Raw genomic sequence first — 25475 nt, forward strand, 5'->3', positions numbered from 1 at the left:
GGGTTACAGGGCAGCTGTCCTGGTCACAAGCAGCTCTTTAGATTATCTGGTACTGTCTTGCATTAACGGGGAGTGCAGACCTGTCCAGTTCCCTTCTCTGGCACCCCACGACAAACACTAACAGTGACAGTACAGCAGAGCAGAGCTGACTAAAAATCTTACTCGTGGAAGTGGTTTTGTCCATCAGCATAATGTACAAAAGCTGGACTAAAAATCTGCAGCTTGTAATACAGTTAGGGCTGTGTGGGGGAGGCAAGAGTGACCACCCACCCCTGGCATAAAGGTGTTTTAACAGGTCAGGGTGTTTACTTCTGCCTGGATGAGTACAGTTGTGGCACCAAAGCAGCTACTCTTGTATTTACACAAGGCAGGCTTTGGATCCTACCCCAGGCTCCACCTTAGAGCAAAGGGTAGGTAGAACCTTTCAGTCTTAATGGAGTCGTTCCATTTCATGGACAATAGCAGCAAATTCATCTGTGTTCTGTACAATCATTCCCTCCCACTTTATAATCATGCACAAAAAAAAGCTTAAGCTGGATTTCAGTGTACGGTTGGTGTTTGCAATATGTACTTTTTTAAAAAAAATGTAACACAATAAATTAGATATTTCATATTTACATGCGAGCCATTTTATTACTTGTTTCGAAGCATGCTGTCCTCGTGGTCCATGGAGCTGGAAGGAACTTTTAGGAAGAAGTACCAGGCATCATCCCTTACCTCCCTGGGTGTTAAGTTTTACCTCCTGGCACTGCTCACGGCAGAGGCACCGGGGTCTGGCTCGGGGGCCTCTGTAGACCCCAGGATTTAAAGGCAGCAAGTCAAGGATCAAGTCTAGGATTCAGCCTAGCCAGAAGCAAGCTGCAGCAGGAGCTACAAACGTTTGCCTCAACATGAGGCAGCAGAGTAAGTGCTGTGAACAGTGTCCAGGCAGGAGGCAGCAGAGAATGCCGGCCTTCCCCCCCTGCCCTCCCAGCTGCAGGGGGAACAGCAGTGCCTACCACACTCCTGAGTGAGCAGCCTCAGCTCTGTGGACAGGGATGAAGGTTCAGCAGCAGGAAACCGGCTTCTTCTGAACCAGACTGCACCAAGCCAGCACATCCCTCTTTTTAAGAGGAGGCGTTTTGGTCCTCTTTTATGGTTTTGCTTCCACTGCATTGTAGCTGCTGCACAGGGATAACCAGGACAGTGTTACTCAAAAAGCAAAAAGATCTCTGCCCATGTCAGAGCAGACAAAGCAGCTTACTGAGATTTCCAGGTGAGCAGCTTCATATGCTGATACACCGACAAAAATACCAGCACCAGCTACGTTTAACCATCTCCACATGCTGAAGGACGAGCTGCTGGTTTTAAAGGCTTTGCCAGTCTGCCCGAGGGAAAAGGTGGGTTTAGACCAGAGTTAGCTTCATTGATCAGCACTTGATGCAGGTCTGGTGAGTTGTGACTCAAAGTACAGCTAGAGAAGCCTTTTTGCTTCTATCTTAATCCTTCCTGACTGGCCAGAGCTCTCAGCTTTTAATTTAAACCAGAGATGGACATTTTAAGTGTGGAACCAACTTCTGGTATAAGCATTTCCCTGTGACTGTGTAACAAGCATCTATGCTCACTGGAACGTTACAGCAACAAAGTGGAATTTATTTAGCTATAGTTGAATAGTTTTAAACTATTAAAAAAGAGCCTAAAAGATGCAAGCAAACTCTCAAATCACAGCAGCCCTATGGCATCAGATTCCAGGGGAGATGAGTACTGGTCTCATCCTGCAGGCTCCTTTCTGTTCCCAGCCAAGACACTGACCAGGAACAGGAACTGTTTCTCATCAAAACATTGCCTGGGTTGACACCTGGTATGAGAAAAGGAAGGAGTCGTTAAATCATTAAAACAATAAGTGTTACGTCCTTGAGGTGTCCTGTTTGTGAGAAAAGAGGTTGTGGTGTTTCTGTTTTAAAAATTGGCATTGGAAGACCACTCCCTCCATCTTGGGACTGCAAGGACAGCTAACCAGTGCCCTGAGGGTGTTACATCTTGGCGTGTAATTCTTCTTGGAGCTGTCAGCTAACTACCAAACGTGGTAAGGTAACTAGTGAAGCAGCAAAGACCCACATCTTTCCTTGTTCCTCCAGCTACACTGGCTATTTGCTGCCTTGCAGCTGCAAGCTGGTGGAGGCAGGTTTAGCACACCTCCCTGCCTGACCACGAGCAAGGGCAGAAGCAGAGCTTCCCTCTTTCCCAGAGCTACGTATGGAGCCAGAATTCATTCCCCCTTCAGTGGCAGTTCTGCCCAGACTGCCACCGGCTGCGGTGGATCCTTCCTTCTCAGATAACCTGCTTGGGTGACAAGGAATGCTTTCCACCCTCCAACCCATTTCAGAAATAACTTGGTTGAGGGAGGCAACAAGAGGTGGCAAACTTCACCTGAGTCCTCATTTTGCAGGTGCACATGGAATTTGGGCTCAAGCTAGATCCTCTAAATGACCAAGCCAGGAGAAAGCCTTGCTCCCTCTCCCCATGCTAACTTGGGAGAGCAAGTAGCGGTAACAATTCACGTGCAGGGTACGGGAGCTGCAACTCCCAACACAGCGGTGACCATCTATTATGCATTCTTTTAGGTAGGTCGATATTGATGGGGTAGTTCTGTCACACACCTCTGCTCTGTAAGGGGAATCAAGTCCTCTGAACTCCTAAAGAGCCCTTGCTAGAACTGAGCTGTGCTCTCTGCGGGGGCTGAGCATCAAAAGGAGAAAGCACAAGTCGTATTCCCGGGGCTTAGATGAGGTCTTACCACAGTTAGTTGTCCATTTTTGGCTTTGAAGACCTGAGGCTCCTGCCCGACGGTAAACACCATTGTCCCTTCCTTCCCAGAGCCAATTCGGAACTGAAGACTGCAAATACAGAATGACTTGTTAGATGCTTTCCTCACAATAGGCTTTACTTTAAGCCCCCTTTATTTCTGTTCCCTTGGCAAATCTCGTTGGATTAGAAGATCAGAGCCCTCCAGCTTGGGTAAATTTCCTAAACAATTGCATTATACCACACAAAACCAGAAGGGTTTGATGAATGGAGCATGCCTGCATTTGAATTTTCCTGGCACAATTAAGCACTAGAAGATAAGCAGATCTGACCTGGAGAAAACCACTGAACATACAGAATCTAATTACAATTGAAATGCAAAGGCCAGAGAGAAAAGCTGGAGCAGAAGTCCAGCTTTCATATGCCAGTTTCAATTCACGCAGAGATTTGAAAGACAGCCTGCATCCACCTGCCATTAGCTCGGTGGCATGGCTGAGAAGGTTCCTGTGCTCAGCAATCACATTTCAGGACCTTCTCAGTCTTTTAGGGAGAGGAGCATTTATCCTGAAGTGACCCACAGGCTCAGCCCAGCAGGCTTTCCTCAGAGCTGGTGCTAATGAGATCGGTTGTGAAACCACTAAACCCACAACCTCACGCCTAGGTCACAACAGCAGAAGCCGGGGGGGGCGGGGGGGGGGCGAAGTGTTTTTAAAATACAGTCACCTATTAACAAGGCCAGGGTTTAGGCAGATGGATCATGAGCAGCACACCTAGCAAGGTGCAACTGCAGCCGTCACGGAAGCAAGCTTCATCAGCGCAGAAAAAAGGGTGTAATGATTTTTAATATATTTTCTTCTTCCAGCACATCTCCCATCTCACTTCCCTGTGCCTATGAAAGGGAGCCTTGAAAACACCCATGCTGTTGCAGTAGACCTGATCAGCTTAGGGCACTGCCTGCTGGGGTGATGTTAATAGTTTTGACCCAAGTAGTCCAGGCCTAACAGTTTTTGAAGCGGGTTCTTCCATGAAATCCAGCCCGCGCAGTTCCACCCATTCCACTTCCTTCCTTACCTTCCCTGCACAACTTTCACGAGGTTTTGCTTATTGGCCAGCATGCAGAGCTTAGTGACCGTCTCAAAGATATGCTCACACTGAAGTATCACATCTCCCTGAAAACAAAAACAAAAGAAAAAAAAAAAAAAAGAGACATAAAGTGACATGGCATCACCCCAGCACGTAAAAGCCACGCAGCCATTGTGCAGAGAAACTCCTTTCTGATGCCAGAGCAGTGACTGCTGTGCAGAGGTGACTGCCAACAACACAGTGATGACTACCACAACGTACAAGTTTGGTTTGTTAAGCATCCTTTCTAGGGACTATTTAGGATTCATAGCAACTTCGACTCTTCTAAAAAAAAAAAAAAATTCGAAGCTTTCATGGTGAGAGACAGCAAGAACGTAAAATATTAATTCTGTAATCAGCTAGACAACACCATTAATTGTGTAATCCCAGCATTTCGTAGGGAGACAGAAACATCAGCTACAAGACCTGCCTGCTGACCACAAGCTTGCAGTAGCTACATTACAATTTTCTACCTTCTGCTTGTTGTCCTCAGGAACATGAATGACCACAATCCCATCGCTCAGGTTACTGGTGGAAATACCTTCAAAAGAAATCCAAGAATTAGAGGGAAAACTACCAAAGCCAGTTCCACACCACCACCATTGCCTTCCCAGCACGAGGGTGCTGTTCCTGCAGGAACAGCCTGCAGCCCTGACTTGTTTGTGGAAGGATGCCACGTCCCTGAAGGAGGGCTCTGTACCTTATTAAGTGTGAAAAAACCGGCAACCCACTAGCTTAGAGCCAAATGCAAAGCTGCTACTTTGAAGAACTGATCTAAAGTTGTCAAAATACCTTCTGAAATCCATTTTTCTGTCATCCACTTGTCCATAACGCATTTGCAGCACTGGTTATTTAAACACAGTGCATCGGTTGTTCGCTCCATACCTTTCTGTGCTACCTTTGTTTTGGTAAGGGAGGAGGCAGAAAGCGTGTGTTCTATCCCTGGACAGTTCAGACAACGGCAGGATTAAAAAATACCTACAAAATGGGGTAGGCAAGGTGGGATGTTTTTTATTGTTTTGTTTTTTCCTCCCCTCTATTTCAGCATAAAGGGATGTCTTCCTGCATTTAAGCATTTGGAAGAGCTGTGTCCTCGTACTCATAATTTATACTTCAAGGAACCGCATGCTGGCACACAGACCTTCTATCCATCCCCCAGGAAAAAAAGCGTTCTCAGACAGATCATTGCTTCAAGTATCTTGGAAAAACCAAGTTCCAGAAGTTTGTCTTTCCACTTCCAGGGTCACTGGCAGGAAGGGAAATCCCACACCGACTTCCACCGTTACCTTTCAGAGTGGCGTAGTCAATTTTCTGCTTGATCTTGGCCATTTCTACCACGTAGGCTGAGGACTGGGTCAGAACAAGTAACCGGTCTCGCGCTTTGAACCCGTTCCTGTCGTATTTTATCACGGGGGTCACATACTGAAAACAACGAGTTGGTATCAGCATCTCCCACTCCCGCAGGATCCTGTGCTGGAAGCAGCTCAGCGGGGAGCAGACCGTACCACAGAGCTGTGGATCCCAGCTGCTGCCAACCTCTGCTTATAACCATCTGGTTTCTTTATATTTGGAAATTCAGATGGTATAATCCTGCTCTGAGAAAGACGGTTTACCTGTGCCCTCTATGCCATAACCCTGGGAAGTGCAGTGCACACACCCGCACTTCTGCCCGTTACAGCCCAAATAGGCTTAGCGATGCTTGCAAAGCTTTTGATACAAGCAATCTTCAATTATTTTTGTCCAGGTGCAATTTGAGACTTGTGTCCAATTTAAAAGCGAGGAAGTCCTCTATGCTGCTCTTCAGTCTGCCCTGCCCCGGCAGCACGGCTGCAGGACAGCCTCAGGCATCACGGATCGTGGGTGATCGAGCGAAGCTGGTTCCAGAGCGGCTGAGCTCCCCCTGTCCTTCCCTTACCTTTATCATCTCACCGTGGATGAGCTGCAGTACTTTGGGGTTTATCTCATTCTCTTCTGAAGAGCAAACCAGAAAGAGAAACTGAGTGCAGGTGACAGACAGCTGCCACCCCCACCAGCAAACCACCACAGCTGCGCGGTCTTCATCCCGTCAGTCCCCATGGTACACTCCCTTCTAAACAAGGGGTGTTCACTTCCAGCTCCTCCTAAACCCATTCCAACCATTTTTCCTGCCTATAATTCACACTGGCAGTTACTGGCTGATCTTGGTTCGGGCCCCGGCACAGAAGGATTTGTGCCGAGAACCAGGGAGAGCATTTTTCCTTCTGCGCCAGGCTCCAGCTGAAGCTCTCCAGGACCTTCCAACAACGACCCCAGCACCTCACCCACACACCACCGCACCCTGCCCAGTCACCCAGCTCCCTCGCCCTGCCAACACACTGCCAGGGCTCCCTTCTCACGTCTTTTATGTGCTTAACACCGACCACGTGGATTCCTAAGATTCCCATCTCTCCAACCCTTAGGACTGGATCCTGTCACCCCCGCTCAGCCTCCCTGCTCCATCCAGCACAGCAAGGCTGGGTCCGGACCCATCCCACCCGTGCCTGGATTTATGGCTCTGTCCCAAGGGGAATGCCAGGCACCCCCAGTTTAGGAACAGTCTGGCAGACTGATGGCCACATTTAGCATCACTAGACACGACCCAGGAAGGGCACCCCAGTGGCAGGGCCCAGGCTGGGTCTGACAGAGGCGATGCTGCCTCGGTCAGATGGGAATTTCTCTTGGAAACTTGAGTCCATTTGTCAAACGGACTTTTCCTGAGCAAGGAGCATGTGGCCGAGTCCTTCAGGGCTTTGTGTACTTACTGAGCCGGGTCTCCATGAAAGGCTGGTTGATGCTCTGCTGGTAGCCCTCCTTCTTCCCTCTGAAAACGGCGCTTGCTACCACTTTTTGCTGCAACTGTTGCAAGAAGGAACAGCCTTTACACTCCTGGAGTTTCCCCACCAGTAACACCAGCTGCTGTAACACAGGCACCGTTACTGCCACCACCATCCCTTCGCCCGCACAGCATCTCCCTGGCTTCTTCCGACAGATTTAGGGTTATCGCTGTGTTACACCAACTAATGGGGTAGTAGAGACTGAGCAGCCCTACAGATTTTTCTTATTTCTAATTACACAAAACGCTGTTTTCATGCCATAAGGTTCAGACCCACGTGTCTGTAGGAGAGCTGCGTATTGCAAGCGCCGCTGGCTCTGGGCTGTGGAATGTTTGCTCAGCGAGAGGAGCAGCGGTGTGTCAGAAGGTGCTGTCTGTGTTTTGGACAGTTCACAGACAGCAGATCTCACATGTGCACAGCGTGGTTTAACTCGAACATTTGCATTCCACGTGTGAGTTACCTGCACTTTCCTCTCGGCACTAACACCTCGGCAGTATTTCCTCACTAGGTTCCTCACGCAGATTTTCTGTAGCATCTCAGATGTCTACATTAAAAAAAATAAAAAAAAATAACAAAGTTGTGCCAACAGCTCCTGCTGCAGTCCTGACAAATACATGCCCAGTGCAAGCTGTTCTTAACATCTAGTTACAAGTCCATCCGAGCTCCCCCAGCCCCACCTTCCAAAGAGCTTTGCTACCAGGGGAGGATCAATGCCCAGCAGCAGCTGAAGGACACAGCACACAGAGCAGCTGCGTCATCGCTAGAGTTGCAAACCCCATCCGTCACCCCCAGACCAGACCGCTGGGCTGCACACACAGCACACCATCAGCATTGCTCTTCCCCTTACCTTCCCCCTGAGCTTCCCAATGTCCTGGGCCACCTCACCCACCGAGCACTGGCCACAGCCAGTGTGGGAGCGAGCTGCTCCAGTCCTGAGCCAGGCTATGGGCAGAATCAAAGGGGCTGTAACAAACGACAGCAGCTCTTCCTAAACGAGGGTTCTGCTGGCAGCAGTTTGAGTTTGGCCAATTCATGCACTGAAGCTACTTGCCCCACCAAAGAGGATGAAAGGCAGCAGGTCTGCCTGGGCTGCAAGCTTCAAACATCGGGGGATTAATTTGGGCTTTAATTGGGCTCATGAGTTCAATTTTCTGTCAGCGCATCATCTTTTCTATTGCTAAAAAGCACAGAGCTCCCTCCTTCCCCTTGGAAAAAAGCAGTGGGTTCCTCCCACCCCCATCCTCCCCCAAACACCGGGATCTCAGGATCTTCCAAAAGCTCTGCCATTGTGCCCGAACAGAGGACAAGCCAGCAGGGGATCACTTCTTTTTTCCAAGATGAAGCGTGCACGCAGGTGACCACAGAACAGAGGTCTTCTTCACCTCTCCTGAAGCCTGCAGCAGCACTCACCTCTTCCAGGATGGACGGAGGTTGGAGCCAGCTCTTGTCCAAGACATTTTTTGGAATGTGATCTCTGAGCTTCATCAAATACTTGTACTGCACAAGCCGCACAAATCTGATGTTTTCTGGGCAAAGGGGTTTCTTCCGATTGATGAAGCCGTTTATGAACCTACAAAAAAAAAAATAATATCCGGACCAGAACTTCCATGTTACCTTCAGAAATCAAGGCACAGAAGGCACTGGACAGGCTAAGGATCATTAACCTAGGTACACCCTCCCCTGGGTTACAGCAAGGGAAATCTCAAGCTTTAGAATATTATAAACATTAACACTTTTTTCCAGGTTCTGTTGGCCAAAATACAGAGTTGGAAAAGAAGTGCGCTGCTCTACATGTGATGCAGTATTCCAGAGCTGGGTTTAAGGGAGCAGAGAGTGAGGACCACCTATACGAGAAGGGACAGGCATGCAAAGATCGGTTTGGTGATCCTCTGTGCCAATCTAAATTAGCAGAGTGACAGAAATTTGTGCTGTTCAGAGAACTCACGATGAGGTGACAGGAATTTCTGATCAACCCCGTCTGACAGCTGCCCTCCTAACTGCAAGGAGGGCTTAGAAATGGGTGTGAAGAAGATGGTTTCGACTCACCGTACTGCCAGTACTCTGGACTCATTGTCCAGAGACCACCACTGCGCTGTGACCCACCACCCACAACCCTCCCCACAGTGATAATTACTGCCTGATTATCCGAACTGCCCACGTTCTCCTCTTGGCCTCCTTCCGTGCCAGCACTCCTCGCCAACAAGCCTCCAGCTTGATAGCTGCAAGAATTAATCAGGTCCTTGTATTAGCGCCAGAGGTCCCGTGCCATATGATCCTTTACATTCACGTAGCAGAAGTTGTAACTGGCTCTTCTGCAGAGCTTCCCATCAGCTGATCTTGACAGTAAGAAGTTTAGAACATTTTCTTTGCCGTCATAACAGGTTGATCCAGTACCACAAAGCTCAGCACCAAGGCAGCGCCAGACCTTGTTATCACTCAGCCTCCTGCTGTCCCCCACGCACAGCAAGCAGCCCATCGCAGAAAGCTGGCCCGGGAGCCTGGAGCAATTTATATCCACTGCAATAAGAGGGTCTGTTCCCCCAGCAGCCCACGAACAATTCCTGGGTGCCCCAGTCCGTGCCCAGATGCACAGCAGAGGGTGCTGCCGCTGCGCAGAGCTGCTCCCGCAGCCCACACCTGGGTGAGGCCAAGAGCAGCGCGTGGTATGAGGAGCTAAACAGCACTAGAGACCTCGGTGAATGCTCTTCATGCAACCCTCACCTGCACCTCACCCCAACACCCACAGCCCTGCCGGCAAGCTGCGAGCGCTACCTGCAGCAGCATGGATATGTGACCTTCCCAAGCTGCAACACCTACTGGAAAGTATAGCCCTAGGAAGAGAATTCCTCGATTCCAGAGCCCATACCTGCTCCTCTCTTCTTCACATACTCTCTTTTCCCAAGGCATCCTTTATATTTGGCTTGTAGTCTTGAAACTGGCAAAAAGAAAAGGAAAAAAAAAAAAAAGAAAATAAAAAAGGCAGAGATATTGCTCACATCTGTAGGATGATGGCATTCAGGAGCTGTGTTCCCAGCCATCAGACACCACGTGCCAAGGCACAGGAGGGGCTGCATCACCACCGAGGAACAAAGGTGCCAGAACACCAACAGGACAAAATATCACCTGCGTAGGTACACGTGCCCTGAGGCAGCCCCCTGCATTTATGCATTTCAAGCAGGTACAAAAGGTAACAGAAGGGTGAGACAGGTGGTAGCCCGATCCCAAGGGAAAGGTACTTGGCGCATCTAGGCACAGACCAACAGCCACTATCAGGACCGAGGAGCTCTAAAGGAGGTATGTGTCCAGGGCTCAAGCAATAAAGCTAGGGATTTCTCCCCACCCTGGAAAAAGAGCTGTTTTCCTTGGGCTGCCCAGACCCCAGGACAGGGGTCTCTGCTCTCACCGCAGTGCATCTGCTACGTGACCCTGGAGCCCAGGAACACAGTTCGCCAGGCTCTGCTTCTTATATACAGATAAAGGGAACCGAAACCATACCCAACACGTGCTTTCTGAATTCAAATGCATCTTCAGTAGCAAACAGAGTCTTTGGGAAACGAATGAATATTTTGGTTCTGAAAAAGAGACCATGAACAGCTTATTTGCAGCAAGCCATCGTTCCAGCTGCCCTAACGCGGCTCAGAGTCCTCCAGCTAGCTGTGACGTTAACAAGCTACACCTCCTTCCACCGCCAGATCCTCCTTTGGCTGGCTGGCACATGCTGAAAGGGTGCAGAGGGCTTGGCAAAGGGTGGCAGGGAGAGGGAAGGAAGCAAACCACCAGTTACTGCACAAGGTCCCCAGTGCCCTGGAAGAACTCGAATTCTCCATGCTGGGATTCCTGCGCGTTTCCCCAGGAGCTGTGAAGCTCAGGATAAGCAGCCAAACCCCAGTGAAAATAAGTTTCCCTGTCTTAGCCATAGGTTGAAGGTGACATTAGGGAGCCCTGCCTTGCCCCATGCCTTAGCAGGGACATCAAGGTTGCAAGTCATTGCAAATATCAGTTAAAAAACCCCAACCACCACGCCTAAGACAGAGAAGGTGCCTTGGGTTGCCCAAGCAAACGGGAAGACCTGGAGCTGAAGCAAAGCAGCCCATCTCCCCGACTCCCCTAACCCGGAGGGGCTGAAGAAAATAGGTTGGATTCAAGCTTCCATGGAAATAAAAAGGTAAAAATAAAAAGGAAATTTACGCAGCTGGGCTTTTTTGTGTCTCCTTGCTCCTGTGTGTGGTATAGCTTTGGGGGGAGGTTACTTTGGCCTGTTTTAAGGAAGTCACTAATCCAAAGCCATCAGGTTGGCAGACCCAGGCAGGTCCACCCCCTTCCCATGGCCAAGCAAGAGCCGAGCTAAAGGCACCGGTTCACACCACTATGCCTTGCAGCTCTCCGAGAAGCACTGCATGGTGGCTTGCAGTCACAGACAGGACAGAAGATCAAATATAGCAAGCACCACGCAGCTGAGCAGAGATGACAGCCAGAAAAAGGAAGTTTACCTTCCTAATTTGTATTCCTCAGGCTTGTAGCCAATATGCTTGATGAGCCTCTCCACACCCTCAGCTGCTGGCCCATGCCAATGGGGCCAGGTAGCCGGACAGAGGGATTTATATCTGAAAGATGAGCAAGACATCAGCACAAATGACTGACTTTGAGGAACCCCTTCCTGAAACTCTCCCTGCCAGATTCCTGCTGCTTTATTCAAGGCAGGAGATGCCAAGCAGACCAAAAGGGATACAGACGAAAGACACACACAAAGGTCACCTTTGGTGCAGAAGAGTGTCTGCTGACACCTCCACATTCTCCTGCTGCTGGAACTTGACATTTAAACAAACCTTGCCCTGAAGCCAGCCCTCGTGGGAGGCCAGGTCTACCTGGCTAGAGGGGTAAAATAGTTCCACTTACCTTTGCAAGAAGAGTTCGTACTTCCGCCGGTACGCAAAGCCAGCTCGTCGCACCCGCAAGTGTTCCATCAGACCCAGGTATTTCACTTGATGTCGGATCAGATAATCATCAAACTTCCCTGTAGGGAAAACACATCCACCAGTAAATACTGTCTGTGGAAGCTCACTCACTTGCCTGTGTATTGGGACAAATAAGGAAGGAATCAAGTCCACAATTACCCAGGGTGATGACTTTGCTGCTAGCTTAAATAAGATTTTTAAAAAAATATATAAATATATATATATACACACACATACATACACACACATATATATGCTGTACCTAGCTACAAGCTAAAGTCTCCCTCGCTTCTCAACTGCATCCTCAGCCCAATGCCTTACCAGGCTCCTTGTTGTCGTTGGGTTTAATGCATCGGATGTAAGACGGCTCCTTGGACATCAGGATTTCTATAAGACTCATCAGACTGTTCTTGAACTGGGTTGCAACCTAGGACAACACCGAAAGAACTTTCTCAGCTTTGGAACCCATCACCGCAGTAATCGAAATCAATTCATTCCTTGCGCTCCCTCCAAACACTCTAAGAGAAAGGCTGACGTATGCATTAGTAGCACAAAGCTTTGGAAGCCTAGTTGATCATACGTTACCCAGAATACTTGAACCCCTGCCATGCAGCAGTACACGCAAGGCAGCCCGTCAGTAAGTACCTACTGCTGGATGCTCGGCACAGGGCTCCTTGGAGAAGGATGCATGAATAACAATGCGAAGGTATGGCACGTTGCTAGCTGCTGGCTCAGCAACATCACTGTTTAACTACCAGGAAGCCAGCAGGGGTGTAACACCAGCAAAAACAGCACTGAGTTCAGGACCAGGGAAGGATCACGGTTAAATCGAGACTTGGGAAGTTGAGTTTATGTTCAAAGTTAAGACTAAAGATGCAGCTCACGGTCTCTGGTCGCCTCCTGTTGTCTAGCTCCGAGAGCAAAAAGCAGTCTCTCATGATGGCATTTTTAGAGTTGCACAGCACCTGGAAAAGGAGAAATGAAAAGCTGCCGGATTTAGCAGCCACACGATCCCTACTGTGATGCTTCCAATTCTGAGCAGCACAGCTGTGAGGACGTGCACATGGGCGCCCAAAGAACCGCGCTAAGGAGAAACATACACTCTTGTTTGCTACAGAGATTAAAGAAGTCTTCTGCAAAACATTTCTGCTTCAAGCAAGGTAACTTGAGAGAACAGCAGCCTTTTCCATTCTTACCTCTTTCAGGTTTCTGTACAGTAGATCATTATTCTTCTCCAGAAATCCTGAAGAAAAAAAAAAAAAAAGAAGAAGAAAAAAAAAGATTAATTCTTTTGGAGACTACACAAAACCGGGATGTTTATATCCTCAGAAGTCCCACTACATGCACGTTTATGAGTTCCAAGAAACGGTACCTTCAGAGGGCAGATATTTTGTAATTCATCTTCCCATCAGGTTATCACCTACCACATCGGCTTAAACGTCCAGGTAACTTCCCGGCTGGCGCTTCGCTTGCACTCACCCACAGCACAGTAAGTGACTTCTCCTGCGTAGTGAAGGAGGCGGAAATCCACCCAGTCAATGGATTTCCGTGTTTTCTGGTCTGCAAGCTTGCGACTGCAGGGGGGGAAAAACACACTAAGAAAAAGCAGCAAAAAGGCTTCCAAGGGGAAAAAGGGGAAAAAGGGCTTCCAAGGGGAAAAAGGGGAAAAAGGGCTTCCAAGGGGAAAAGGGGGAAAAAGGGCTTCCAAGGGGAAAAGGGGGAAAAAGGGCTTCCAAGGGGAAAAGGGGGAAAAAGGGCTTCCAAGGGGAAAAGGGGGAAAAGGAGAAAGAAAAAGACCTTCTAGAAAGTCACCTGCACAAAAAGCAGCTGGAAGCCTAATGTTTTCTCCTATTGATGCAGCTCTGACTGTACGGTTACAGCCCATAATCGAACCATCACCCATCTGTCCACTCTGAGCAGCCAGCAGCAGAGGATGGGAGTCAGCTACCCCAAACTGCAACCTATCCATTGCCATTTGGCAACCATCACCCTTTCCAGAAGTATTAAGAATTCTTCCCCTAACATTCATTTAAATACATTCTCATTGCCTACGTGAGGAAAAGATCACCAGCTTCCTAAATTTTGAAGGGAAACGGGGAGGGGAAGGATTTTTTGGAGATGTTTTGCCTTAGAGCAAGAACTCATGTGCAAAGGAGGAATCAAAATTTCCAAGAACAGTAGGAATATTTTAGAAAGCAAGGGCTCCTGGGGAAAAAGAAGGAAAAAAAGAAAGAGCAACTTAACAGTTTAAGTTTCAGCTTTGTAAGCAGTTGTAACACCAGAGTCGTGTGTCACAACAGCACATTAGTACATCAAAGTTCCCTTCCAAGAGCATCACCGAGTACAGATCCCCTTTAAGTAGCTCTCACACTTCTATTTAAAGCTTTTAATCAGGCAGCGCAGCATTAAGGCACATTGCGGTGACAAGGAACTTGGCTACAAATTTCCTACTTGGCTGTGATGAACTCGAGATGTAAAAACGGTGACAATCCGGCAGCGTGACTCTGAACTGATGGCTCGTCAAAGCCTTTCCTCAGGCTCCTGCTGGGACCTGCCAGCGTGTTCATATGCCACCAAACCAGGTCAGCAAATGCCACACGCTGAGTATTAACCAAAACGCTGCTCATCTGGGAGACTCCAGCAGGAGCATGTTTCCTTCCTCTTCGTAGTCAAAGCTCACACCTATCAAGATGGACTTAAATATTTATGTCCCCCTCACAGCTTAGGGCATTAGGCTCCTTTTCATGAGCTCTTCAGCTTTCCCTGGAGTCAATGGGGGACAAAGCCACCTATGGCCAAAGCCACCTAACATTCATGGGTTAAAATCACAGGCCCAAGTCATCTAATATTTAGTTCCTAATTTTAGTGTGGAGTGAAGCCAGACTCAAAGATCAGCATCACACTGCTAAAGAGACAGGAATCCCCTCCCCCCATCACCACCACCTCCCCAGTACCCCAGGTCCTACTCTACCAGCGTAGCGCATCACAGTGTTAGACAGCCGATGGGCTGCTGGGTTTTCTTTGGCAAAAAGCAACGGTTGTTCCCTCCCCAGTACTCTGTTACAGGTAAGAGGTGGGAAGAGTTTCCTCTGCGATAGGATACAGAGTGTAAATGCATACGTCACGAAGTGGGGATGATCTCCTACTTTCTCTTCCAGCTTTTCCAAGAAGCTCAAGTCGGTTGCTTCACCAGGTCGTAAGCATTCTTCATCCTGGAACAGCAGACGCTAGGTCAAACACTGCTCTGGACAGGCTGCTCCCTCCTCACTAACATTTGGTACAACTTTGTTACACAGAACCAAGGAGCTCGGTTACAATTTAAGACAAGTTCTATTTTTACACAAGCCATTTCCTAGGTAAATCTAGAGCGGTGTTTATCCGTTTTCAGTAGAACTGCCTGGACACATCAAGTTAAGTCAAATCTGGCTTTTTCTTTTAAAAATGGCAATGTCCTGCCTCATCCTTTATTATTTGTAGTTCATTTAAGCCAAACCAGTGAGAAAGATGACATCATTAGACACCAGAATCCAGAAGGACCCAAAGGACTCTCAGTCTGGATGAATTTGGATGTAATTGCAGAGTTGGAGGGGAAAGACAAGCTTACAGAATATTTTTTTCTGACCCAAGAAACACCACTCCTTCTGCTCGCCCGATTGTACTACGTGTAGAAAAGCCCTGCTTGAGAGAGCAGCCCATTGCAACGTGAAGCTAATGCTGAGCTTCAGCAGCACCTTTTCTGGATATTACTGATCCTTTGCCTCCTGTACCGAGGTGATAAAAATATTCAGCCTTGTGGACACGTCAGAGATGGTGGCAAGGGACAATTCAAGTTAACTACAAGTCTCTACAGGAAGATTATTTCTTAATTAGGGTTGGCATTCAAGGAAGCATCATCTCAGCAGCCAGCTCATGTCCTCAGCCCCATCCCCATGGAACCGCACACTTAACTGGAGCAAAAAGCTCAGCATTGCAGGACACGCTCCTGGTTAAAGGCTCTGGAGGGAGCTGCCTTCAGCCTCTCCCACATCTCCCACCATCCCTAAGAAGGCACAAAGAGGATCTCTTCTGACCAAGTGTTTTAGGAGCAGTAACAACCAAAGGGCAAGGAAGCAAGAGGAAGGCGTGCGGCTCCAGAGGAGATAGGTGGCTCCCAGGGTTCTTTCCTAGCTGGGCCCTTCTGCAGCGTCCGACATCCAGGCTAGTGAGTCATGGGAGCAGATAGACGGGATGAATTGTCCTCTTTCATCTTCACCAGCATGTGGACATCAAGGACATCAAGGCTACAGAGAAGCATCCCGGCGTTCCGCAGCCTCCCTAACGGTACTGGGAAGAAGCCTGGCTCCCATGGCTGGTGTTGGCCACAGCCAGCTAGGTGACTGCAGGTACCTTCTTGCCCTTCCATGCCTCAGAGGCTCCAGGCAGTAAGTGGAGACAACAGTCAAGCTCTGCCTTCCTGAGCACTCGGAGTCTCAGCGGAGGCAGCACACAGCCTTTAAAACCCACAGCTTGCCAGCAAACAGATCTTCTGCATTAATCTGGGTCTTTGTTTACTGTTGCGACGGAAGGAAGACACAGTCACTCAATATGAGTGATCAGCAGACTTCGTTTATTGTCTCTTACAGTCACCTTTTATGCCTTCTTATAATTAGCTCATACATATTACAAAAGTTAAGCTCATTATTGGTTAGTTGCCTAAATACCAAGCCCGCCCCTAGTTTCTCTTCTGTAGTTTTCTGTTCCCACCTGCAACACTCTTTTCCCACCGAAATCTTCCTGTTATTGTGTAACAAGAACAGCCAAAGACACTGTATTTTTGCTTTACTTCAGATAAGCTGAGAGCGATGTGCATTTTTGTCCAGCCAGCTGGACTATGTCTATGTGACCCTTTTCAGCTAGCCAGTTATCCACAGTTTACAAGGTCTGTTTGCTCACATTCTGAATAATGTGGACCCATCACGTAATTAGAGGTAAAAAATATGATTATGGACCATTACAGTAGGGCATAGGCAAGCGTTTTAATTTAACTAGCACAAACTCTGCTCTTACCAGAATGGAGATTATTCCTTTGTGTTTCTGCTCAACCAAGTCGCAGATGATCTTGTTGTTAAAATATGGAATGGGTTCCCACTGGAAAAGGGAAGAAAGGAAGAACAACTTTAGAGGAAGGTCTTTTCTTTGCAGTTTTTATGTTTTTATGTTCTTTGGAGCCAGGCTCCAATCCCACTAAAGATCAGCTTGGTGAATTGGGACCAGCTGAGCTGCTGGGGAAAACGTGACAGCACAGTGATCCATCCCACACTACAGCCTTCCCACTTCCAGCGGCACAGACCATCCTTTTATTCTCTACATGAACACACTCCATCTTCCAGTGCCCGACACTGTTGTACTTCTTCATTTCTACAGGGACACTGTCACTGGGGTCCTTCTGAGTGTTGGGGAAAGCTCTACTCCTTTCTTAAAAGATGAAAATTAAGTCCAGGCTAAATTAAACTGCAGAAGGGTTACACAACAAGACCCGTGGCTGTTCACATGGGAAGTATAAGACAATGCAAACCAAAAGCAAATAAAAAAAAAAAAAAAAAAAGCAAGCAGGACGCCTTCTTCATTGAAGACCAAAAGGATCCTGCGTAATGGTAGTTCAAAGAGAAAAGGGAAGGGGAAAATAGTAAGTTACCTCTATTCCTTCCACTTCATATTCCTCCTGCTCTGCTTTTAAGGTCATCTCAATCAACAGCTGCTGGAGCTTCTCATTGCAGTAATTAATGCAGAACTGCTCAAAGCTTCAGAGTGGTTAAACAAGCATTAGTTTTCATCTATTTCACGGACTGTTCTACTTCTCCCACCACTACCTGGTGTCTTGAAGCCAAACAACCCATTCCCAGACAGATCAAACCCATACATTCCCCCCACGCTGCTGTACCAACAGCTCAAATCCAGGCAAGAAGTCCAAGCTAAAGCTTTCCCCGAGGGCTCAGCTAAGCCGGCACACTTGGATTTTGCCGTCACCCGTAGCTTGCCTTGCTGGGATAAGAGTACACCCAAGAAGCCATGTAGAACTTCAGCACATGCCCCCGCCTAGCATGAGGGCAGGTCACCCCCAAGCCTCAGGGACAGCTGTTACCTGTTTGTGTCCAGCACTTCAAACCCATAGATATCCAGCAGGCCAATAACTGTTTTCCGAGTTGAATCCTGTTGAAGACACCATTGCTCTGTAACTGCTGCTTCAGCTGATGCTTCTGCCCTGCACATTTCATGTCATTTTCTTCACCTACATTCTCAACTTTCCCTTTGAGAGCTTCGTGTTGCATGCCAACGCAGTGGCCACTTTAAAGCTGGTAATGAACTGCTAAAACTAATTAACATACCACCTTCCACACCTAACTAAACAGTTTTCTAGCCCGGTGCTGCAGGGTGCCCCTCCGTAAATGATCAAGCACGCCAGATAATTGGTGAGGAGCGCTGTAGGACCTCGCTGGAGAAACTCAGCTCAGCCTGTTGGGAGCACTCTGCATCTAGGAGGACACTCAACAAGAGACCAACCTTGTTGGCTAGAGAGCCGTTAATTTTGTTGACTAGCCAAGTGAAAGTTCGTCCATAAATCGCTTTCGCTACAGCATCCCGAGCGTAGAATGCCAGATCCACGTTCAACGGGCTTAGGACCTAAAAATAAAGATACGCCAGAGATGATAAATGTTATAGATGATCAGAACAAACTTCTCCAAAGCCAGTTCACGTTTGTGGCTTGGAGAACCAGCCATATGGTCGTATGTCAGCGCTCAGCCTATGCGAACCGAAGCCACCTACAGCCTGACTCCCCATCAGAGTTGCTCCAGCCTGGTGTATCACTACACGCCAGCAGTGCTGGGGTACTATGTTTTGTAGACTACTAATTTAGACAAGAATTTAGAAAAGAACAGTTTTTACCAGGGCTTCCCGCTGTTTATCCAGCCCAGTTTCCCAGGAAGCACCCTAGGGTCCAAACAAAAGGAAATTGTTTGGCTCAAACAAATTTGACTCCCAAACTGTTTGGGAGTAAAACTCTTAATACTGGGAGTATGTTTAATGCCTCCGGCTAGAAGAGGAAGGCGATAACGGAGGGGGAGACAGACAGAGCAATCTGTTTTTACTGGAACACAGCTAAGAACAGAGCTCCTCATCTGGCACCATTGCTAGCTGGGGCGGGGCGGGGAAGGGTCCCAGCTTCCTGGGGTCACACAGGACTGCTCCGTACCTCTTCGGATCTGGCTTCAATCTTGCGATGGGTGAGAGCTTCCTGCAGAATGGACAAGTGCGCGCCCAGCAGCTATAGAAAAAAATAAATATTTGCACTCAAGAGCATGGCTGGGAGGAAACTGTTTAAATCAGCAGTGTTGCATGGTCAGTAGGGCATAACCCCCCAGTCCCTTCCCAGTTATACTCATCTTTGAGCAGCAATAAGGAAGTTTCAGGGAGATGTGCTACAGAGAAGAGGGGCCCTACAAGTCCGAACAATTTATAACACAAGCTGGGTATTTATATAGCAACCTTTCTGCTTTTGGGAACAGAAGTTTTTGTCCTTAAGAGAAAAACACAGTGCAGAGGAATGAAGCTGGGTTAATTAGAATTGATAAAATACAGCTGTGGGTTGGCTTCAGGGGCAGCGGGTTGGCTGATGTAGATAAGGTGCAGCTGTGGCTGGTTCTGTTAAGTGGTTGAGAGCCAGTGAAGAGAGAGCAGCTGAGGAAGAAGCAAGAGGAGAGAGAATGCATGCTCTGGATGAGGTGAGATGAGAAGGCAGCAGAGGGAGTGGCATGAAGAGTGTGGTGGTATGAGATGGTAAAAGACCTTGTTGCAGCTTGATAGTTTGGAGAGTGCTGTGACAACACAGAAAGATTAAGGTTCCTTCACAGAGCTTGTGGCGCTGCCGTTATCTCAGATAAGATACCTTTGAAATCCATTTGATCTGCATGCCGTCACGAATGATGGCATGTCCATTGCTATCTTCTTCAAACTGAATGTTCCCAAGGTGCAAGACACTAGCAACAATTCCAAAGAGGTGCTAGTAATGAGAAATAGACCATTAGCAAGGGTTCCCACAGCTCTGGGGGGTGATACTAATCTTTCCTACGTGGGCTAATAAACAGAATATTGGCTAGGCTGAGGGAGGGGAGTCAGGCGACCTGCTGCAGAGACCTGCTGTCATCAACTGCCGTTGTGCTGGACCAAGCGGGAGAGATCATCACCCACCCCTCAATCCCCCCCAAATGATGTCCTATTCCATCCTTAATGGCTCTCCCAAGTAAGTCTGCTTCCATCACTTTGAAGGAAAGACAGCAGTGCACTCCTTAAATTCACTTTGGCAGGCTCAGTCCCTTTTCATGTGCATACCTCTATATCTTTTTCAGTGAAGTCAATGATAGAAAAAGCTTTGCGGACTATTTTCCAGTCATTCTTGTCATTAATAGAAAACACTTTGGCACATCGACCCTATACAGCAAAACAAAGATTAATTAGCACAATGGATTGGCAAAGCAATTTTATTATCAGCAAGAGATAGCATACTACTGGGCATACTGCTTTCATTTCCAGTTTCTTCATCCTGTATAGATGCAGCCTGCAAGTAGCTAGCAAGTTTATTTCACTGCTGCTCATCCTGAAAGTGGCTCATTTGATCAGATCTTTTGGCTTATATTTAAAACTTAAATGATTTAAAGCGCTGAGCTTGGATGGTGGTTACCATAAGTGCCTAAGTCCCGTGAAGAGCTTGAGCTTGCAGCCTTCTGCCCGAGAATTCTTCACTACCAAGGAAGAAAGGAAACAGCAGTACCATGAAGCGAGCTGTATACTGCACAACCATACCTATGGACCTCTATAGTATAGGGTCCATAAATGCCATGAAACTCATTTTATAGCAGGTTCTGACACAGGAGCCTTAGAAGAGATGCCTTTATCCACAGTGTAACTTGCAGAGAGTACTCTGCTGTTCAGTAGCTCAGACCACTCTTCTCAATGAATCAAAAAGTGTCTCGACCACACTAGGGGGACCCAGGGTCATCAAATGGTTTGGTGAAACCTGCCTAAGAGTGTTTACATTCTCACAGCAGCAGTACCTATGGCAGCAGTAAGCTCTTCTGCACACACAGAAGCTGGGGAATTCACCAGGATTCTTGCTCGTGGCGTAAGTGTCTTTTTAAAAATACCGATGGCTTTGCTGTCACTGGGTCGTGTTGCCCAAAAGCTTGTTTCTGCCCCCACAACTATTATCAGCTGATCCATTAAGTTATGTTATCCCTTATAAGCCACTTCTCACGTGCAACCTTAGGCCATCCCAGCTAGAACTGTTCCTGCTACAAAAGTGCGCAGGGTAGAACGGTGTATGACAGCCCCAGGGGAAATATCCTGTAAGTTTTGCTGTAACAAAGTTTGCTTAACAGCTCGGCAGCGCACTCAGCACATGAGGAAAGCTGCTTTTCACATCCCTACAATTCTAGATGTAAGATGCAGCGAGAGGGACAAACTGGCACTCACCTGGATGAGATACGCGTACTTCTGGGGGTTGCGCTCCAGCCCAAGCCAGCAAAGAAGATCCTTGTCTCCACCCTCTAATAACTGGTAGAAAATATGGAAATTCCTTTCTCCGTGGTTTTGGTGGACAACCCTGGATTTCTCAATTAGGTAACTGAGGATGTGCCCTCCTACTGGAGCTCCCTGCCAGAACAAAGCAGCCCGATATACCGACACCGCCAAAAGAGATAAACAACATCACTGTGATGGCTGATTCCTTACACCTAGGAACAAGCAGCAGCATCAGGAGAAACGTGTTTCCGCCGTTATTTACCAGCCATCTTTTGTTTAAGGGTTAGTATCCCATAACAGGACAAGCTGCACCTAAAGAGCTTGCTGTTGTCCTTCTGGTGCAGCTTGTGCTTTACAACAATCTACATTAGCTTTCCACAGAGCGCTGATAGCATTGCCAGTAATGTAGGAAGCTTTCAGGATGTATAACTAGTCACCTTACTTGCAAAATGCAAGGCCTGTAAAAATAGGGTCAGAAATCTGCAGTGTAAGTTTTAATAAATCCTGTGCTGCCTGGTAAGCGTCCAAGAGGTTCACTGATACAGCTTGTTTTAATAGCGGTCCATTAAGTTTGTTCTCACCTTAAAATCAAATTGGATATCCATGTATTTCCCAAATCGGCTTGAGTTGTCATTACGCAGAGTTTTTGCATTTCCAAAAGCCTACGGATAAACAGATAGATTAAGTCACATCTCATCTTACCCAGATCGTGGGTGGCCAGGCAGGACAAAATCCCAGTAACAAAGATTCACTGCGTCAGCTGAGTCCTACTCCTGAATTTAGTGGGATTAAAGAAACACAGAGCAATGTATTCCCCTACCTTTAACGTGGAATTCAGCTAAACAGATTATCGCCCTTTCTTATATGGCCTATAACTGAAGCCACGAGGAGCTGTTGTACGGTGTACAGTTTTCTTGTACTCCCAGGTTTCAGCTAGCCTCCACCCCAAACCCCAAGTTTACATTTCTAAATATTAAGTGTTATTAAGTCTCAAGCATTCTTTTGGAGGCTGGGCTGCCAAGAGGCCAAATGGATGTTATTTACATTACACATGCCCATGCAAACACATGGAAAACAGGATCACAGGTGTGGGTGTGTGGGCTTGCACGAAAGCCTTGTGCAGCGATGCCAGTGACGCCAACTCTTTTGCGTTTTTTACCTGTATTTAGGTTTTACCTCGAGAACAGGATTGGAGAGTAGCAGGCGATCACGGACGATCTGCAGCTGCTCCGTAGTTGGACAAGTTACTGCGTAGTACTGCAAGATCTTCTTGGATGCTTCGGTCTTCCCGGCTCCACTCTCCCCAGAGATGAGGATGAAATGGTTGTTGTACTCGCTGCACATCACCCGGTAGGCGTTGTCAGCTATGGCATAGCTGAGCAAGGATCACAAGGAGCGTTCAGAGGAGAAGCATCCGTTAGAAATGGCAACGGGAGGCAGAGTACCAAAGGTTTTTCAGAAGTACTTACTCCTCATCTAACATTACAAGCGTCAGACACGATGGGAAAGCAGAGCTCGAAGTGTCTGACTCAAGGTCTCACAGAAAAAAAAACAGTCTGTGTTTGAGGGGCAAACGGGGCTTGTTCTTTTTCCCCCACTGTTGCTAAGGTCTTACACGGGCTGCATGTATGTATTCCTGGGGAATACGGTTTGTACACAGCAGGGATCTATACACACACTGGCTCCTCTTCCAAAGCAGAGGAGCTAGCTTTGCTTCCAGCAAAGAGAAGATCTCCACTTCTCCTGATGGAGACAGAAACAAAGACCACTGTTCTTTTATGCCGCTTCAGGAAGGGAACAAAAAAAAAAGAAATCAGAAAAAAACTATTTGGCAAACTAACCAGCAACTTCCCACCATCAAAAATAATTCCAGCTCAGAGTTGGGAAGTTCAAGTTTCTTTTCCTCCGGGGAAGTCCCAGTGGAGGCTGAGTACCAGCACGCTGCTGGTCCTTTGGTTGCCTGCACAGAAACGGGGCCTCAGAGGACAAGGCAAGATGACCAGAGTGTTTTGGACAACTGAAGGGAGAGATGCTGACCGACTGGCACATGGACATGGTCAGGCAGTGCCCCGACTAGACCATGTGCAATGAGGAGGACACCCTGAGCACTAGCCTGCATGGTTATCTTCAAGACAACTCTTCCCCTACCGTTTCCCCAACATCACTTCTGCAGTCCCTTTTATTCTCCCAGACAAACACATCCTTACCTGCAGGAAGAGAAGAATATCAACACTCACCCAACCCAGTGACTATGGGTACACAACCTCGCTGCTAGTACACAGCATTACAGAGAAAAGCCGATTTATTAACATCAACTGAATCCTATGGGTTCTACTTACAGATGTGGTGGCAGTTCAAAAAAGTTTACCCCTCGATAAAGCTGCATCTGCGTCACTGTGTAGATATCCAGCTCTTTGTAAGGGTTGACAGATACAAGGAGAGTACCAATGTATGTCTGCAGGGAGAAAGAATGCATACAGGTGGGAAATCTGCTCCATCAATGGCTCCCAAAAGAGGAGTCAAGCACTCGAAGCACTTTTTTTTTTTTGCAAGAAAACTGAAAAGGATGGCGCAGAGTTTGTTATGAGAGAAGGAAAGGGGAAAAAACCCAAAAGCAAATAAAACCCACAAAAAAGCCCCTTCCACAGGCTTCGCTATTTCAAAACTGACACCAAACTTCTCCAAATATCTACCTAATTAAGAGTAGAGCAGAACAATGACAGCCAGCTTAAAGCCTGACATTTTATAGACAAGGTTTTGATAATCATGACGCTTATGGGATTTTTTTCCCCTGCTTAAATTAAAGTTAACATAATAACGCATTTACTATCGCAGCTCTGTGTCACCACATCTTTGGAAGTGACGGATAGGTAATGCTCTGAAGAAAAGCCAAACGGGGTGTCCCACAGACAGCAGCTCAGCACAGAAAACTCCTTGACCGTGAAAGATGAACAAATAACTTATTTTAGCACAAGTTCCCTTTCCCCTGATTTGTACACATCTTCAGCACATCCAAATGCCCTGTTCACCTTCTTTTCAATTCTTTCCCTGAGTGCTATGTGAGGATCGGCCCTCATCTGGCAAAGCATGTATTTGGATACCACTTGCCGTAAGCCAACGTACAACCCCCAGGAGACACGACTACAAAGCCTCCTTCGTTTGCACCAGCGCTTCTCAGACCAGCCAGGTGTCACATCCAGTGCTGCCGTGCCTTCAAGGACAGCCTTTCACTTTCCCATTCCCTTACTCTTTACTGCAAGTCTGAAACTGCGTAAGGTAACTCAGAGCAAGCCCAGGCTGTTACTTTCATTAGCTAAAGCAGACAAACTACTGCTGGGTGACAGCTCTGCTGGGTCCTGCTAACACCTGGCAGGGTCTGTTGTTAGGTACAGACACATGTGCACAGCTCTTCTTTCCAGAAGAACTTACGTAGATGAGGTTCTCCTGGTACCGCTTGCGCAGGTTGCTGAGGAAAGCGGCCTCGCTGGTGTGGGAGTCCAGGAGCACAAAGTCCTGCACCCCGACCCTGTCCCGGGCTATCAGAGCCCCTTCCATGTTGGCGTCAGCGTTATCTTCCACTTCTTCTTTCTACAAGACAAAAGGTGTAGGATAGAATTAGGAGAGAGCAGGCAAGGACCCTAAGGGCCAGCCAAGTCCTTCCCCACATCACGATGACCCCAGGGCCACATCAACCTCACAGGGCTAACGCCAAGGGATTATTATCCAACTGTTCTTAACACCTTGCCCAAAGGTGGCCGTTCCGTACCACGCGAGCCTGCGCTCCTGCTCCGCCACCGTCGAGACATCTGAGGCTCACGACTGCGGTCCGAGAGGAAGAGCAAGGTTTGCAGGCAGCCCTCGCTAACAGGGCAGCTGTGGGAGGCAAACCTGGCAGCCAAGATGCCGTCGCAATCTGGGATGCTTCACCGACCCAGTCTCGATAAAGCACTCGCCAGCACAAAGTTGGAAGTTAACAGTGGAAGATACCAGACAAGCAGTTTCTACACCACCTGCACCTACTTTATACAGATAAAACTAGAAAAACGGAGACTCTCTGGAAAAGGCTGCATTGGACTTGACCTTTTCTTTTTTTTTTTTTTGGGGGGGGCGAAACTAAATAATTAATGCTACAATACTATTCTGCACAAGACTGCTTCATTATTCCTCCACTTCTGATTCTCTATCGTGGGAATTGACTTTATATTGA

At 47.8% G+C, this 25475-nt stretch overlaps 1 protein-coding gene across 1 annotated transcript; it reads right to left on the reverse strand.

Moving 5' to 3' along the window:
- Positions 1-988: 988 nt before the first annotated feature.
- MYO1H (myosin IH) lies at positions 989-24850 on the reverse strand. The gene is made up of 31 exons (XM_005445158.4): positions 24698-24850; positions 23608-23723; positions 22445-22643; positions 21850-21930; positions 21221-21400; positions 20081-20179; positions 19638-19751; positions 18945-19016; positions 18254-18373; positions 17835-17902; positions 17388-17493; positions 16760-16840; positions 14834-14925; positions 13193-13287; positions 12910-12956; positions 12598-12678; positions 12035-12140; positions 11655-11772; positions 11249-11362; positions 10254-10330; positions 9625-9693; positions 8893-8977; positions 8169-8328; positions 7219-7302; positions 6687-6780; positions 5822-5877; positions 5193-5328; positions 4380-4447; positions 3856-3953; positions 2777-2876; positions 989-1837 (listed from the first exon to the last, which is right to left on the reverse strand). Exons 1-31 carry the CDS (start codon positions 24821-24823, stop codon positions 1814-1816), a joined length of 3066 nt encoding a protein of 1021 aa, XP_005445215.2. The 5' UTR covers positions 24824-24850; the 3' UTR covers positions 989-1813.
- Between the last annotated feature and the right edge of the window lie 625 nt (positions 24851-25475).

The sequence above is a fragment of the Falco cherrug genome, chromosome 1 (assembly GCF_023634085.1).
Source record: "Falco cherrug isolate bFalChe1 chromosome 1, bFalChe1.pri, whole genome shotgun sequence".
Classification (NCBI taxonomy): domain Eukaryota; kingdom Metazoa; phylum Chordata; class Aves; order Falconiformes; family Falconidae; genus Falco; species Falco cherrug.

Coding starts and splice junctions, on each gene's coding strand:
- MYO1H (XM_005445158.4), bottom strand. CDS start 24,823: ATGGAAGGGGCTCTGATAGCCCGGGACAGGGTCGGGGTGCAGGACTTT. Junction 21,931..22,444: donor TCTCCAATCCTGTTCTCGAG/GTAAAACCTAAA, acceptor GTTTATCCGTAG/GCTTTTGGAAATGCAAAAAC. Junction 2,877..3,855: donor GTGAAAGTTGTGCAGGGAAG/GTAAGGAAGGAA, acceptor CTGTATTTGCAG/TCTTCAGTTCCGAATTGGCT.